General features: G+C 41.6%; 1 protein-coding gene across 3 annotated transcripts; it reads right to left on the reverse strand.

Moving 5' to 3' along the window:
• Positions 1-5,082: 5,082 nt before the first annotated feature.
• Positions 5,083-13,647, reverse strand: si:dkey-46i9.6 (E3 ubiquitin-protein ligase TRIM39). 3 transcript variants are annotated; one of them, XM_034164890.1, is made up of 7 exons: positions 13,585-13,647; positions 10,945-11,950; positions 8,908-9,003; positions 8,498-8,728; positions 7,942-8,089; positions 7,788-7,814; positions 5,083-5,666 (listed from the first exon to the last, which is right to left on the reverse strand). In XM_034164890.1, exons 2-7 carry the CDS (start codon positions 11,905-11,907, stop codon positions 5,110-5,112), a joined length of 2,022 nt encoding a protein of 673 aa, XP_034020781.1. In that variant the 5' UTR covers positions 11,908-11,950; positions 13,585-13,647; the 3' UTR covers positions 5,083-5,109. The 3 variants fall into 3 exon arrangements, with proteins under 3 accessions (XP_034020781.1, XP_034020783.1, XP_034020782.1); XM_034164892.1 differs by having other exon boundaries at positions 10,945-11,882; positions 13,585-13,634; XM_034164891.1 differs by having other exon boundaries at positions 10,945-11,947; positions 13,585-13,618.
• Between the last annotated feature and the right edge of the window lie 3,356 nt (positions 13,648-17,003).

A 17,003-nucleotide genomic window follows, 5' to 3' on the forward strand; every position in this document is an offset into this window, starting at 1 on the left:
TGTTGAAGAGAGAGACAAATGTCCAGCTGCTTTTAATTATGTCAGATTATCAGTACATTTGTCAAGCTTTGAAAACAGACTCAAATAGTAGAGTCCAGTGAAGCTGAAGACAAGATCTGAAAACAAACCCTGAACAAAAATTTAAAATATGCTTTCTGGAAAACTGTAAATAATATTGTTCATATTGGTGGTTCTGATGACATCTTGTGGTAAGGGTTCATATTGTAGCCCTTCTAATAGCCTATCAGAGGATCACTTATGTCAGGGGTGCCCAAGTTTGGTCCTCAAGATCTACCTTCCTCTACCTCTTAGTTGTCTCCCTGCTCCAACACACCTGAATCCAATGAAAGACTCGTTAGCAGGAGCCTGTTATTGAGCCTTTTATTGGATTCAGGTGTGTTGGAACAGGGAGCCAACTAAGCGTGTCAGGAAGGTAGAGCTCGAGGACCGAACTTGGGCAGCCCTGACTTATGTCATATGTAGGCTGTGCATGCTCCTGTAGCACCTCCAAGGTGAAAGAACACACACACACACACACACACACACACACACACACACACACACACACACACACACACACACACACACACACACACACACACACACACACACACACACAGTGATGAAGATACAAAGAAGCTGCAGAAGATCCTCAGGACAAACAGTAATCAAATTCACTTTGGGACAGCCAGCCAAATAGCCACTCAAAACCAGCCCAAAAGCCTGATCCCCTCCCAAAAAAAACAAAACAAACAAACAAACAAAAAAAAAAACAGGGGAAAAACATACTCAGGTTTAAATAAGGAAAAAAAAAAGAAGCTGCAGACCTGGCAACACAGCTCCTCACACCACAGTAATGGAGACAGAAATGTAATATATCGTAATTTTTATTTATTTATTTATTTTAACTCCCTAAGCTGTGTCAGCCCCACCAAAAAAAATTTATCAGGCGATGATGGGGGTCCAATCATGGTTGACAACATTGTAGTCAGTGGCATTGGAGCACCCTCTATTGGACAAACTGTGTAATGGTACCATTACCAACAGCCTGCGTATCAGATTATGCTTTTTTTTTCTGCATTGTTTAGTCAGTAAATCAAAAGTTTTCATATCGTTAAAAATAATCCCAATACTGATATGTTCGTTAAAGGCTCATATCGGCCGATATCAGCCAACCAACATATTGGTCAGGCTCTACTAATAAAACAATGATTCATCAGCTATGAAAATAATTGTTGCTTTCAGCCCTCGTGGGGATGGACCACTGGTGTGGCTGAGTGATTGCCGTTCAGTACACCGTTTAGGCTGCTTTTATCTTTTGTGATTTTTGAATTGTCACGGTGGACAGGCAAACTAACAAACAAACAAACCTACCGGTAAATGAAAATAACACAGTTGGTGTCAGCCAGGATTATAAGAGGAAATTAAGGCTATTGTTCAGTCATTTCTTTTTTTTTTTTTTTTTTTTTTTTTGGGACCCTGTATGAATTGAATGTGCACCCGCCCTGTGACTCACCTTCATGCAATCGGCTTGCAAACTTCATCCTGCATCACATTCTGACAGTTAAAAAAAAAAAACAACGAAAAAGCTCCAGAACAAATGTAAAAATAAAGAATGAAAAGAACATCTCACCTGAAACTCTGAACCAGTGTATTTGATATACAGGAGTCTACGAAATTATGGCCCCACTGACAACTCTCTGCTGATCATGTCTCATGTCGAAGTTACTAAAGAAGTTCTGAAAAGCTTTCACATGTCAGATGTTTCCTGTGGGTGTGGTTTAATGATGTCTTTTGCCTGAAATGAAACTTTCAGCATTTTCCAAACTTCAGCTAAAGTTGAATTGGAGACATTGAGATTTTGGAATGTTTAGTCAATGTTTATTCTTTTTAAACCTACAGATGCTGCAGCTTGATCACAGTGGAAGAACATGCAACAGAATCGGACAGATTTTTTGTTGTTGTTGTTGTCAACTGTTTAAAGCTTTGTAGAACCACAAACTTGACATGTATGATTAAAATTTACATTTAACATAAGTTCTGATTACTTTAATAAGTACAACCCCTGGCAAAAATTATGGAATCACCGGCCTCAGAGGATGTTCATTCAGTTGTTTAATTTTGTAGAAAAAAAGCAGATCACAGACATGACACAAAACTAAAGTCATTTCAAATGGCAACTTTCTGGCTTTAAGAAACACTAATAAGAAATCAAGAAAAAAAATTGTGGCAGTCAGTAACGGTTACTTTTTTAGACCAAGCAGAGGGAAAAAAAATATGGACTCACTCAGTTCTGAGGAAAAAAATTATGGAATCACCCTGTAAATTTTCATCCCCAAAACTAACACCTGCATCAAATCAGATCTGCTCATTAGTCTATTTCTACGAGGTCTGTCAATAAAGTAACGGTCCTTTTTATTTTTTCCAAAAAGTATATGGATTTGAATCACGTGTGATTACATCAGCCAACCTTGAACCCTCGTGCGCATGCGTGAGTTTTTCCATGCCTGTCGGTTGCATCATTCGCCTGTGGGCAGGCTTTGAGTGAACACTGGTCCACCCCTCTCGTCTTTTTTTTTAATTGTTCAGGAATGGCTCAGAGACTGCCGCTTTGCTTGATCAAAATTTTTTCAAAAACCGTGAGGCACATTCGAGTGGACACCATTCGAGAAATTCAGCTGGTTTTTGGTGAAAATTTTAACGGCTGATGAGAGATTATGGAGTGTTACTGTCGCTTTAAGGACTCCCCACGGAGCCGCAGGGTGCGCCGCGCCCCGAGCCGCCGTCGTCTGCCTGTTTCGAGCTGAAAACTTCCAAATTTAAACCTCTGTTGACCCAGGACATCGTGAGAGAACAGAGAAGTCTCAGAAGAGCTCGGGATCAGCAGTTTATCCGGACATTCCACTGTTAAAGGAGATTTTGTAATGAAAGACGTGCGGACGGAGTCGCGCGTCGGCACCCAGCCGCTCATCGTGCGGCGCCACAGCAAAACGCCTCCGTTGGAAGCCAAGTTTGAGGACAAGTTTGAACATGCCCAGCTGTTAAACAATTTCTCGGATACTCACTCGACTGAAAGCCATCGAAAACCGCCTGAATGTTATGAATGGTTATCAACACTGAGGTGTTTTGCTGTGGCGCCGCGCCATGAGTGGCTGGGTGCCGACGCGTGAATCCGTCCGCACGTCTTTCATTGCAAAATCTCCTTTAACAGTGGAATGTCCGGATAAACTGCTGATCCCGAGCTCTTCTGAAACTTCTCTGTTCTCTCATGACGTCCTGGGTCAACAAAGGCTTAAATTTGGAAGGTTTCAGCTTGAAATAGGCTGGCGAGGGCGGCTCGGAGCGCGGCGTGCCCTACGGCTCCGTGGGGAGTCCTTAAAGCGACAGTAACACTCCATAATCTCTCATCAGCCGTTAAAATTTTCACCGAAAACCGTCTGAATTTCTCGAATGGTGTCCACTTCGATGTGCCTCACAGTTTCTGAAAAAATTTACATAAAGCAAAGTGCCAGTCTCTGAGCCATTCCTGAACAATGAAAAAAAAAGACGAGAGGGCTGGACCACTCCTCACTCAAAGCCTGCCCACAGGCGAATGACGCAACCGACAGGCGTGGAAAAACTTACGCATATCCACGAGGGTTCAAGGCTGGCTAATGTAATCGCACGTGATTCAAATCCATATAGTTTTTGAAAAAAATAAAAAGGACCGTTACTTTGACAGAGCTCGTAAAAAGGAGTGATCACACCTTGGAGAGCTGCTGCACCAAGTGAACTGACATGAATCATGGCTCCAACACGAGAGATGTCAATTGAAACAAAGGAGAGCATTATCAAACTCTTAAAAGAGGGTAAATCATCACGCAATGTTGCAAAAGATGTTGGTTGTTCACAGTCAGCTGTGTCTAAACTCTGGACCAAATACAAACAACATGGGAAGGTTGTTAAAGGCAAACATACTGGTAGACCAAGGAAGACATCAAAGCGTCAAGACAGAAAACTTAAAGCAATATGTCTCAAAAATTGAAAATGCACAGCAAAACAAATGAGGAATGAATGGGAGGAAACTGTAGTCAACGTCTGTGACCGAATTGTAAGAAACCGCCTAAAGGAAATGGGATTTACATACAGAAAAGTTAAACGAAAGCCATCATTAACACCTAAACAGAAAAAAACAAGGTTACAATGGGCTAAGGAAAAGCAATCGTGGACTGTGGATGACTGGATGAAAGTCATATTCGAATCTGCATTGGGCAAGGTGATGATGCTGGAACTTTTGTTTGGTGCCGTTCCAATGAGATTTATAAAGATGACTGCCTGAAGAGAACATGTAAATTTCCACAGTCATTGATGATATGGGGCTGCATGTCAGGTAAAGGCACTGGGGAGATGGCTGTCATTACATCATCAATAAATGCACAAGTGTACGTTGATTTTTGGACACTTTTCTTATCCCATTAATTGAAAGGATGTTTGGGGATGATGAAATCATTTTTCAAGATGATAATGCATCTTGCCATAGAGCAAAAACTGTGAAAACATTCCTTGCAAAAAGACACATAGGGTCAATGTCATGGCCTGCAAATAGTCCGGATCTTAATCCAATTGAAAATCTTTGGTGGAAGCTGAAGAAAATGGTCCATGACAAGGCTCCAACCTGCAAAGCTGATCTGGCAACATCAATCAGAGAAAGTTGGAGACAGATTGATGAAGAGTACTGTTTGTCACTCATTAAGTCCATGCCTCAGAGACTGCAAGCTGTTATAAAAGACAGAGGTGGTGCAACAAAATACTAGTGATGTGTTGGAGCGTTCTTTTGTTTTTCATGATTCCATAATTTTTTCCTCAGAATTGAGTGATTCCATATTTTTTTCCCCTCTACTTGGTCTAAAAAAGTAACCGTTACTGACTGCCACAATATTTTTTCTTGATTTCTTATAGTGTTTCTTAAAGCCAGAAAGTTGCCATTTGAAATGACTAGTTTTGTGTCATGTCTGTGATCTGCTTTTTTTCTACAAAATTAAACAACTGAATGAACATCCTCCGAGACCGGTGATTCCATAATTTTTGCCAGGGGTTGTACAAATAAAATAGAAAGTAGTGTATATATTCTTAGTAACTTTGCTTGATTAGGCCTTTCTCTTTGACAGGACATATCACAATAGTATCGGAGGCTTTGTCACAGCAGTACAGGTAGAAAAAGGGCATCATCTTCTCCACGAAAGTATCTTTGAACGTGTAAATATGAGTCCGAGCTCTTACATCATAAAACGACACCTGCCCCTCCTCGTAGTCCAAGTACACACCCACTTGTTTGGGTTTGGAGTTGAGGGTCAGCAGTAAAGGTGGTGAAGTTGACACTCTGTACTCTTGGCCTTTCTTCATGGCCAGAGCCCAGTAGCCTTGGGTGGTGCTTACAGAGATTCTGCCCTTCCTGTTGATTGAAGACCTGGCCACACCGAGGTACCAGTCATCTTTTTCACCCACTTGAACCTCCCAGTAGTGTCTTCCTGAAGTGAAGCCCTCCCGTCCCAGGACAATGACCACTGTGTCAAAGCGATCAGAATGATCTGGAAGGTCTTGCCATGCTCCCAAGTGTCTCACCTGGCGTCTGTCCTGAGAAAGCTGCAGCCACGGATTGGCTGTGTCAGGATTCAAAGTAACATCAACTGCAGACAGACCGGATTTAACAAAGATTATCTTAGAAAAAACTAATTTTGAGACAGATGGACCTACTACAGGTTTACAACAAAAGTGAAAAAAAATTTAATTCTCAATCTGATTGCATACAAAAAAAAACAACTTGCCCATTATTCAGTATTATCTTCAATTGTCCTTGACTCAGTCAAGGCCAAAAAATTTCCTTCATTCACCAGATGGTGCCACCAGCAATGTCACAAAATGAGCAGTAAGTGACGTGACGTATGACATCTGTTGACTTTGATGTGAATGCTGACTGACAGAATTAATCCATCTTGTCACTTGGCAACCAGAAGGACTTGATTTTAAATACACTCAACAAAAATATAAATGCAACACTTTTGGTTTTGCTCCCATTTTGTATGAGATGAACTCAAAGATCTAAAACTTTTCCACTTACACAATATCACCATTTCCCTCAAATATTGTTCACAAACCAGTCTAAATCTGTGATAGTGAGCACTTCTCCTTTGCTGAGATAATCCATCCCACCTCACAGGTGTGCCATATCAAGATGCTGATTAGACACCATGATTAGTGCACAGATGTGCCTTAGACTGCCCACAATAAAAGGCCACTCTGAAAGGTGCAGTTTTAACACACAGCACAATGCCACAGATGTCGCAAGATTTGAGGGAGCGTGCAATTGGCATGCTGACAGCAGGAATGTCAACCAGAGCTATTGCTCGTGTATTGAATGTTCATTTCTCTACCATAAGCCGTCTCCAAAGGCGTTTCAGAGAATTCGGCAGTAGATCCAACCAGCCTCACAACCGCAGACCACGTGTAACCACACCAGCCCAGGACCTCCACATCCAGCATGTTCACCTCCAAGATCGTCTGAGACCAGCCACTCAGACAGCTGCTGAAACAATCGGTTTGCATAACCAAAGAATTTCTGCACAAACTGTCAGAAACCATCTCAGGGAAGCTCATCTGCATGCTCGTCCTCATCGGGGTCTCGACCTGACTCTAGTTCGTCGTCGTAACTGACTTGAGTGGACAAATGCTCACATTCGCTGGCGTTTGGCACATTGGAGAGGTGTTCTCTTCACGGATGAATCCCGGTTCACACTGTCCAGGGCAGATGGCAGACAGTGTGTGTGGCGTCATGTGGGTGAGCAGTTTTCTGATGTCAATGTTGTGGATCGAGTGGCCCATGGTGGCGGTGGGGTTATGGTATGGGTAGGCGTCTGTTATGGACGAAGAACACAGGTGCATTTTATTGATGGCATTTTGAATGCACAGAGATACCGTGGCGAGATCCTGAGGCCCATTGTTGTGCCATACATCCAAGAACATCGCCTCATGTTGCAGCAGGATAATGCACGGCCCCATGTTGCAAGGATCTGTACACAATTCTTGGAAGCGGAAAGTCCCAGTTCTTGCCTGGCCGGCATACTCACCGGACATGTCACCCATTGAGCATGTTTGGGATGGTCTGGTCCGGCGTATAGGACAGCGTGTACCAGTTCCTGCCAATGTCCAGCAACTTCGCACAGCCATTGAAGAGGAGTGGACCAACATTCCACAGGCCACAATTGACAACCTGATCAACTCTATGCGAAGGAGATGTGTTGCACTGCATGAGGCAAATGGTGGTCCCACCAGATACTGACTGGTATCCCCCCCCAATAAAACAAAACTGCACCTTTCAGAGTGGCCTTTTATTGTGGGCAGTCTAAGGCACACCTGTGCACTAATCATGGTGTCTAATCAGCATCTTGGTATGGCACACCTGTGAGGTGGGATGGATTATCTCAGCAAAGGAGAAGTGCTCACTATCACAGATTTAGACTGATTTGTGAACAATATTTGAGGGAAATGGTGATATTGTGTATGTGGAAAAAGTTTTAGATCTTTGAGTTCATCTCATACAAAATGGGAGCAAAACCAAAAGTGTTGCGTTTATATTTTTGCTGAGTGTAGAATTCTCATTTTTAATAACAGATTGCACCCTGAAATTTCCTTGCGTTTTTGTAATTTATCATGTTGCACTTCAGGAAATGTGTGTGCTGGGCTATGTATATTCCTGCTGGGCTTAAAGTGTTTGCACAAAATAAAATGAACCTGCATGCATCAAAATTTACCTCCATAATTTTGGATCGTTTTGATTTCTGTAAAAATAAAAAGACAAATGAAAGTTGATTATCATCAGATACACCACTCGTATATGCATTACAGGCTTAAATGCTGACAGTTTCATCAAAATTTTAAAAGTGTGACTATAAATGGAAATCGTACCACTGTCTGCTAGTTTTGCAATCATATCACTTAAGGCTCCCTCCAGTTTGGACACAGCTCGCCTCATGATGCCAACACACGTTTCAGTGGGAACACTGGTCTCAGACCAGTCTTTGACAGATGGGGGAGTGTTAAGAGCTGGGAAATTCTACAGAAAGATAAAAGACCAGTAGTTAACTTTTAATATATATATATATATATATATATATATATATATATATAATATAAAGCTTTAATGTGCCCAATTGATAGAAAATAGAAACAAGTAAAAGTGAAATTTTGTGTCTGAAGCAGCACTTTTGAACTGGATGCTATTACATGTGGATCAAAATTAAAAGTCATCTTAAAATTTAATTTTTAAATCAATGTGATTTCAGCGGGAGCTAATGGAAAAAATCCACTAATGTCACGATTATCTGGGATTTATGGGGAATATGGTATTAAAGATGGTTAATAGCAGCTAATTATTATTAACACGATGTATGAAGATTTTACACCATTTTTTGAAGCAAAAACATAAAGATACTCAACTGAATTAAAAACGGTCATGTCCCACCTGCAAGAAGTGAATGTGGTCTGTATGAGCGACATTTTCCAGATCTGTATTCCGACTCTTTAGCTCTGCGATTTCCTGTTCCAGCTCAGCGATGAGGCCCTCAGCCCTTCTCTCAGTCTGCCTTTGCTTCTCCTCTATGGCCAAAACCAGGTTGGCATGGGTCCTCTGGATGGAGCGCACCAGCTCTGAGAAGACCTGTGTGCTGTCCTCTATCTCCCTCTGCGCACAAGCCTGAAATCAGAAGCCAAGAGTCAACCTGTCTCTATGCGTTGGTTGTGGGTATTTGTGTTTGGATTTGGGACATCCATTTATCAATTTTGTATACCCGCTTACTCCAATTAAGGATCACGTGGTAGCTGGAGCCTATGGATTTGGGACATGTATTCAGTGCCTTTAAAATGCCGTCTTACTTTGTTAAGCTCCACTGAGTGTTTAATTTCCTCCACCTTCTTTACTCTGTCCTGTATCATCTGCTGGACGTCTATTTCCGTCTTCTTCAGCAGTGCCTGCACACAACGATTTTTCATAAACAAGGACAATGAGTCACATTTCCACTTTATAAACATGACTGTATATTTTTGAACAGTGCAGTTAATGGTTCCTAATACAGGTTCATGCTTGTTTTTTCTGTTAAGTTGTAATGTTTTCCTTTTGTGCATATACTTGACACAGCTTTTCATATTTTAATACTTTTTTCCCTCCTTTATATTATTTGTATTCCACTCATCTTTCTTTTTATTTGGAAATACATTTTATAATACATCCAAATACAAATACAACCACACTTTTTAACTATTATGTTATACAGATCTGTGTTTCTTTTAGTTGCAATGGAATTTCTTGTTCCAAAGGTTTGTAGCGGCCATATGGCTGGTCATTTCCTTTTATTTTAACACCGTAAAAGAGGATGAGAGACAGAAAGGGGGGCAGAACATGTACAAGTGAACTTTTTACATCCAGTGGGGTTATGAAACAACAGTCAAGAACACATAAAAATACTTTTTAAAGAGTATCTGCAGCATTCTAGTTTCATTCACTTGTGTTAATCATTGAGAATACTGTTGAAGGCTTAAAAACAAAAATCCTGTGTAGGAGATGAGAGGTTGCTGTTCCCTTAATTCGTTACCTTGACAAAATCTGGTCTTCGAAGTCTAATAAACTGCACCCATCTTGTCCAGTGCTGCATAAATATGTCCATCTTTAGATTCAAAGAACAGGTAACCTTTTCCAAAGTGTCTATTTCCATTGTTATATCTATCCAATTACTAATTGTACGTCCAGTCAGCAACATCCATCTTTTAGAGCTTTTTTCCTGCTGCCAGCAACACCCCTATCAGACACTTATCTTTAGCCATCAGTTTTGGTGGGATGAATCCTAAGTACATGGTTTTGAAGTCAAATGATATCTGTGTATTAAGAACGTCTTGTATTGCATTATGTATGTCTTTCCAATAATTTTGTATTTTTTGGCAATCCCAGAAGACATGATAATGGTTTGCAGTCTGACACCTACAGCCTCACCAGCAGTGAGTGTTACCACTGTTTTGGTGCACCTTCATGAGTGGAGTGATGAAGTATCAGGCTACATTTTTCCAACAAAATTCCTTCCATACATAAGATTTTGTAGTTTTCCATTGAAATATCCAGATATCTTCCCATTCTTTATCTGTTATTGTCATGTTTCCTTCCCTTTCCCATTTAACTTGTATATATTTTGTTGAATAAGTTTCTAAATTCTGCAAACTCTTATACAGTTGGGAGATAATCCATCTCTCAATGTTCGATTTGTATCCATCAATAAATAATTGGACAAAGTGTTTACTGGCCTCTCTGCCATCTCTGTTTTTTATTTTCTGATTATAGTAATGTCGTAATTGGAGATATCTATAGAAATCTTGTCTTTGTAATGAAAAATTATCCTTCAGACACTCATCTTTCTTGATTATGCTGCTGTGACATATTAATTTCCCCAGAGTGTGATCAATCCAGTTTTATATTTTGGAACAACTTTCAGTTGTATCCCTGCAACTGATTTGTGTGGTCCAACAGTGATATTTGAGGTTCAAGTTGCCAAACGTCAGCAGTATCATGAATGTTGCTGTCGTAGATCTTTGCTTACCACATAAAATTTTAAATAATCCTGCTCCAAAGTCTGATTGCAATAACCTATGGCTTTTTGAAAGACGATCCTGGACTAGACAAATACCTTGCTTTCATGTTGTTCATTTATTAATTGTAAAGAAGCCAAACTAGCAAGTTTGTGCACGCTAGCTAGCTATGTTAGCTGCATATAGGCGGTTCTATAGTGTACTGGTTGAATCAGCTATATGATTTGTATTTACTATTAACATTTCATCTTCAAAGGTGGGCATGCCTCTGATAATCTGTTAAATTGCATGCAGCCTCACTAATATTTAGCTTTGTGTTCTCAAAGAACATTCTCTCACCTTTTTTTCTGTCCACTCTCTCTCGACAGGAACGGTGTAATGGGCCCTGTGGTCTGTCTCTGTGCAGAGGACGCACACACAGGTCTGATCCTTCTTGCAAAAAAGCTCCAGGAGCCTTTCGTGCTTCGGACACATCCTGTCCTCCATGTTAGCAACGGGCTCCATCAGCTTGTGCTTGGTGAACCTGGCGGTGTGAGACTTCAGGTGCTCCGCGCAGTATGAGGTAAGACACACGAGGCAGGATTTGACTGCCTTTGGCCTGCCTTCCCCCAGGCATACGTCACAGAGGACCTCCTCCCAGGAGCAGGGTGGGAGTGATGAGGAAGAAGGTAAGGGGATTTGTGCTGAGAGTGGGGCTGATGTTTGGGGCATTGATTCTGGTGATGGCCCCCGTGGTGGTGCTTGAGGTGACGTCTCAAATATTGCTGATGTTGGAGGAGAGGATTGGGGTATTGTGGTTGGAGGAAGCAGCAGAGGTAATTCCTTGTGCATCATTTCTCTTGGTTTTTCCTTTGATGCTTTCTTTCTTCTTTCTTCTTCCTGCTTCTGCTTGAGCTCTTCCAGGACTTGCTCCTTCTTGTCTTTCTCCAGAAGCCTCTCCTCATCCTCCTGCTTTCTTCTGTCCATTGTCCGCCTTTTCACCTTTTCAGGTTTCCCGTCTTCCTCCTTGTTCACCTTCCCTACTGCACTTCTCACCCTGATCTCCTTGAACTGCTCTGCAATTTCCCTCAGGACAGTATTGACACTAAGATCAGGCCTTTTGCAGAAGGACTTCTTGCATATAGGACACTGGTACAAAGGACTGGTTTTCCAGTATCCTAGTATGCAGCTCTGGCAGAAATTGTGTCCACAGGGTATGGACACCGGGTTATTGAAGACGTCAAGACAGATGGAGCAGTGTACCTGCTCTTCAGAAAGGTTCCCAGTGTTGGCCATTCCTGCACAGCGGAGAGGTAGGGTCATTTTCGGCACAATCAACCAGCCTTTGCATGGGGCATCAAACCTGCTGTGATATTGAGGTTGCTTGGGTTAGATGGTGTTGCTTTTATTGGGATTACATGCATATTTAATAAGCAAAGCATAAAAATGAAGATTGTTAGTTATCAGATTTCTAGGCTTCAGTGGTTGGCTCTAATCTGTGATTCTTATTAAAAACAAAAAAACAAGCCTAATTTTCCCAAATTATTTCATACGTTGTAATATCTAGGAGTGGAATAGGCGCCTCATAAATCAATTCAATAATAAAACAATTATTGATGCATTTTGATGCAGCTTTTACTTATAGCCAAGTACTTATAGCCGATTTCCTGACAGAAAGTTGCAGAAACACTGCACACAACATTGTATGTTCTCATCTTATGCATTTGTAGTATTGTTAGAAGGAAAGAAAAGCAACCAAAACTCAAATTCTCTCATTAGATCTGGACTAAAAAGGCATTATTTACATTATGAGATCGGGTGTAGATTTAAGAGATTTGGGTGTGATTGAAGTATGGACTCACAGGAGTGTTCCTGATCAAAAACTCTAATTTCCCAGTGCTTTATTTAAATAGCTAACACTTGTGTCCTCAATCGAACCATCTAGCTAAATATATCACTTTGGTTTAAATTAGTATCTGTACTGGCAGCACGTCTGCGGAGCTGTAAGTATGAGTTTGCCTTTTCACACAAGCAGAGTGAGAGAGACAGACCTCTGTATTCATGACAGAATAGATTAACATCTTTCCAAAAATACAGGTCTTGCCACTGACCCATTCTGCCAGTCCTTCCCTCTTCTAAAACAAAACTTCTTGCTTGGTTTTAAGTCTGAAGCTGCAGTCAAACTCAATGTTTGGCAGGAAAAACTTTCAATTTTTATTTTTTTTCTTTTATTTTTTTTTTTTTTTCTTTTAGATCAAGTAGTGCAAGTTGTTCACTTTGAATTGTTTTTGATTAAACCAGCCATCGACAAGCCATCTTGATCCCTTTTTTAGGTGAGTGACATCAACAGTGGCTAGCATACTAGCTTACCTGATTATGTAACACAATGTTACTAACGTGCTGAAGTATCAACCTTTTCATAAAGCTATACAGTACAAGTGATTCACGGTTGTAAGACACTTCAAATACGTCTCTCTGAAATTCTTGGACTTGTTGTTGCACATGTGTCAATCAAGTTATCTCACTAACTAGTCTGCCTTAGCTGTACAGTGGCTGCCAGCAACAAGCTTTACAGCAAGCTTTAAATGTTGCTGTGTTGAAAATGGACTTGATGCTCTTATTTTCTATGAAGTATTAATTTAATTAAACTTTACATCTGGCAGGTATAATGTTAAATAATAATGTGTGATGATTAGCACAGCACAGACAATACAGTAACGGCTTAGGACTTATAACATTTTTTTGAATTCGTATGATTGTTTTACCCCCCCCAACAAATCGATCAATCAATCTACCTTAACTAGTTGATAATGTGACAGCAGCATAGTTTTCTGTACTTTGGGCTAATGCACTGAGAAGCTTTTCAGCTCAGGTCATAGTTTTTAATGCTTTAAAAGAAACAACGCAACACTCCAAAAACACTCCAGTAAGATATAGTTGTGGACAAACAACATTCTGCAAATCTAAAAGTAGAGAAAAAGGTTATATGTGCACACTCACCAGAGAGCAGCTGTCTCAAGGCTCTTCTGTATGACACATGAGATCAGCTGTAACCACTGCCACATCCAACTTTCAACACACCTCACACCAAAAATATACCCCCCTCCCTCACCACTGACCCCAGATACACATTTATATTTGCCTGGCAGATTGCTGTGAGGAGGAATAACTTCTGAGAGTATCAACAGAGCCTCTTTCAAAGACAATGTGCAAATAACAAGCCACGCGTTATACAACAGTGGGTCTTCCAAATACTGCAGTAAATTCAAAGTTTGTTAAACTCTCATTTGAGCAAGTGTTAGAAGTTATATTTCTCAAAAAAAAAAGGATAAATGACACTTAGCCAACTGGACATAATATGATAACCTTTGCAACATTAAAGTAACAGCTTGTTCATACTCTTATGTGGTATGACTTTCATCCATATACCTACTGTGATACGGCCATAAAATGTTTTAATTTCATAAGTTTTGATATCAACTTTTACTGCCTCCTGTTGTGTGTACAAAGATTTTGTAAAACATTTTTTTGTTTGCATTGTTTTGTTTGCATTTGTTTGATATTTGATTTACCATGGTTTGACTGCTTTTGGAGAGTCATAGCTTCTGGAGTTGTCTGCTGAATAGGAAGAAGTACTTGAAACTCACAGAGATGCTGGTCCACTTCCAGCTTGGAGCTTCAGTTCTGCTTTGGAACCAGGTACAGCCACACTGATGGCAGCAACTGAAGATTAGGGTTATGTGCACCATTCCTCGGCCACACTGATGGCAGCAACTGAAGAATGTAGTTGTGTAATGTTTGTTGGTCACACTGATAGCAGGAACTGAAGAATTGGGTTGTGTGCGCTGCTCCTTGGTCACACTCTTGGCTGGAACTGAAGAATGCGGTTGTGTGCTCCGTTCTTTGGCCACAGTGTTGGATGGAACTGAAGAATTGGGTTGTAATCACTGCTCCTTGGCCACAGTGTTGGATGGAACTGAAGAATGGGGTTGTAATCACTGCTCCTTGGCCACAGTGTTGGATGGAACTGAAGAACTGGGTTGTGTGCGCCGCTTCTCGGTCACACTCTTGGCAGGAACTGGAGAATTGGGTTATGTGTGTTGTTCCTCAGCCACATTGATGGAAGAATCTGAATTATTGGGTTGTGTACACCAGTGCTAGGCCACACCAGGGATCCAGTGCGGCAACTGCAAGTGGAGAGTCCTGCTGCTTGGCATGTGCAGTAACAGGAATGGCATCTGCAGATGAAGAGTGTCACACCTCAGCCACTATGGAAATAGGAATAGCTGTAGTAAATGGACAACAACCCACTCCTTGGTCTCTTCAGGAATGCAAATTGCTGCTGCAGAAAACTGCTGTGCATTGGCATGCAGTGGACCACCTATTGTGTCCCATCGTACTGGACCAACATTTCTGAATAGGAAGTAACTGTTCATGGAGAGAACTGAAATACACTAATCATTCAACAATAAATATAAGGCACGGAGGACAATAAATGAGACACAAACTATGAACACAGACGTGACGCGTGAATGTGGAAGAGCAGGTGCCTGACAAATACACATGGGATTCTCACTAGAGAACCCAGCACATTTTCTCCCAAAGAAGCCGACATCTCTAACCACACTGGGGGAAATAAACCAGGACAAGAACGCTTCTGCACCACACGTGATTGAGCACGTGTGTGACTGCAGATCATGACAGCTCTTCATATTCCAACTTCATCACAGAAATGATGAACATGTTCAGTCACCTGGTCCAGGGGGAAGATGCTGGCAATCTGCAATTTTCTGTCCATCAGGGCTCCTGCAGCATGCCAGATATTTCAAACCCTAGTGGCTGATTCACTTTGGAATGATTATGCATTACAAAGCACTTTGTTACAGCCATAGTGAGGCCATGAATCATGAATTTGCATACAGTCGCGAGTCCTCGTCTTGGCACGATTTTATTACCACAGCAACCCAGATTGATAAATGTTTTAGGGAATGCAGACAAGAACAAGCTGGGCATCCATCTCCAGAACATATTTCACCTGTATCTTCTGCAGCAGCCCCACAGTGAGCCTTCCTTCCTGCCTTTGAAGTCACATCTGAAGGAGTTTTGCACCTCTCAATGTGCATGAAGAGGAGCCAGTGCAGTTTGATCAAACTCTTCATTCCTCTACCAAGTGAGAGTGGTGCATGCTGAAGCAGCTGTGCCTGAATTTTGGACAGAGGGACATTGCATTTATTCTCATCCTACATGACCGCAAGACTGAGCTTGTCAGTAGAAGCGGGTGTACTGATGAGCAGTACTTATAACTCTTCAGCCTCCCACCCAGACTTCTTCTGCTAAATTAATGACTGACAAACTCAGTCCCTGGCTCTCTGTGCATTTGTGGATTCTGAGGATGACAACCATTTTATTGATGAAGCTCTCGTTGCACAAGTTGGAATTAGATCTTCCCTGGAAGCTACCACATTGGATGGCAGGCACATGGCTAAAATCAACCATCAAGCAGTTCACATCTGGTAATTAGTGTCAGGCAGTCATAGTGAACACATCCAGTTGATGGTTGTCTCACCTCCCAGCCATGCTCTCTTACTTGGTCATCTCTGTCTGCTTTATCCCCACCCGGACTGGAGTTCTGGTGAGATTGTGGGCTTGCCACTCTTCATGATTGCCATACCACCAGCTGTGGGATTTGGATTCTGAGGCCAAAAAGGCATTCTCCAAAGTTTGGTATTGATTTACCTTCGCATTCATCCTGATCCATTCCAAGCACTTTGTGCTGGAGGTGGATGCCTCTGATCCCAGAGTGGGACTGTGTTATCCTAGCATTCCACCTCAGACGCTTCTTCTCCTGTTGCCTCACCCTAGCTGTCAGAGTGGCTTCAGGGGGCCAAATACTTTTTAAATAATTTCCTTTGGAATTAATAAAGCTCTTTCTTTTTCTTATTCTTTTTTTGTGTTGACAGACCTTAAGAACCTGTCTTTAAGCCAGTTTGATAAAAGTCTGAATTCTCGACAGGACCATGAAGCGTTGTTGTTTGGTCATTTCAGTTTTACCATCATGTACCACCCCAGATCGAAGAACACCCTCTCTTTCCAAGTACACAGCAGAGGACATTCCCAGTTAAGCTGACAAGGTTCTACTTTCTTCCTGTGTGGTGGCAGCGCTCATGTAGGAAACTGAGTCAGTGGTGAGGCCCAGCGCCACCATCCAGTCTTCATGATGTCACCACCGGTATTGTCTGATTACTGACCACAGTTTATATCCCAAGTGTGAGGAGCATTCTGTCAATTTCTTGGTGCTACCCTCAGTCTTTCATCCCCAGACTAGTGGGCAGACTAACTGTGCCAGTCACAACCTGAAAACCACCCTGCGCTGCGAGCTTCCACATATCCCACCTGGCCTGTTTGATTCGATATCCTGA

This window comes from Thalassophryne amazonica, chromosome 23 (assembly GCF_902500255.1).
Source record: "Thalassophryne amazonica chromosome 23, fThaAma1.1, whole genome shotgun sequence".
NCBI lineage: Eukaryota > Metazoa > Chordata > Actinopteri > Batrachoidiformes > Batrachoididae > Thalassophryne > Thalassophryne amazonica.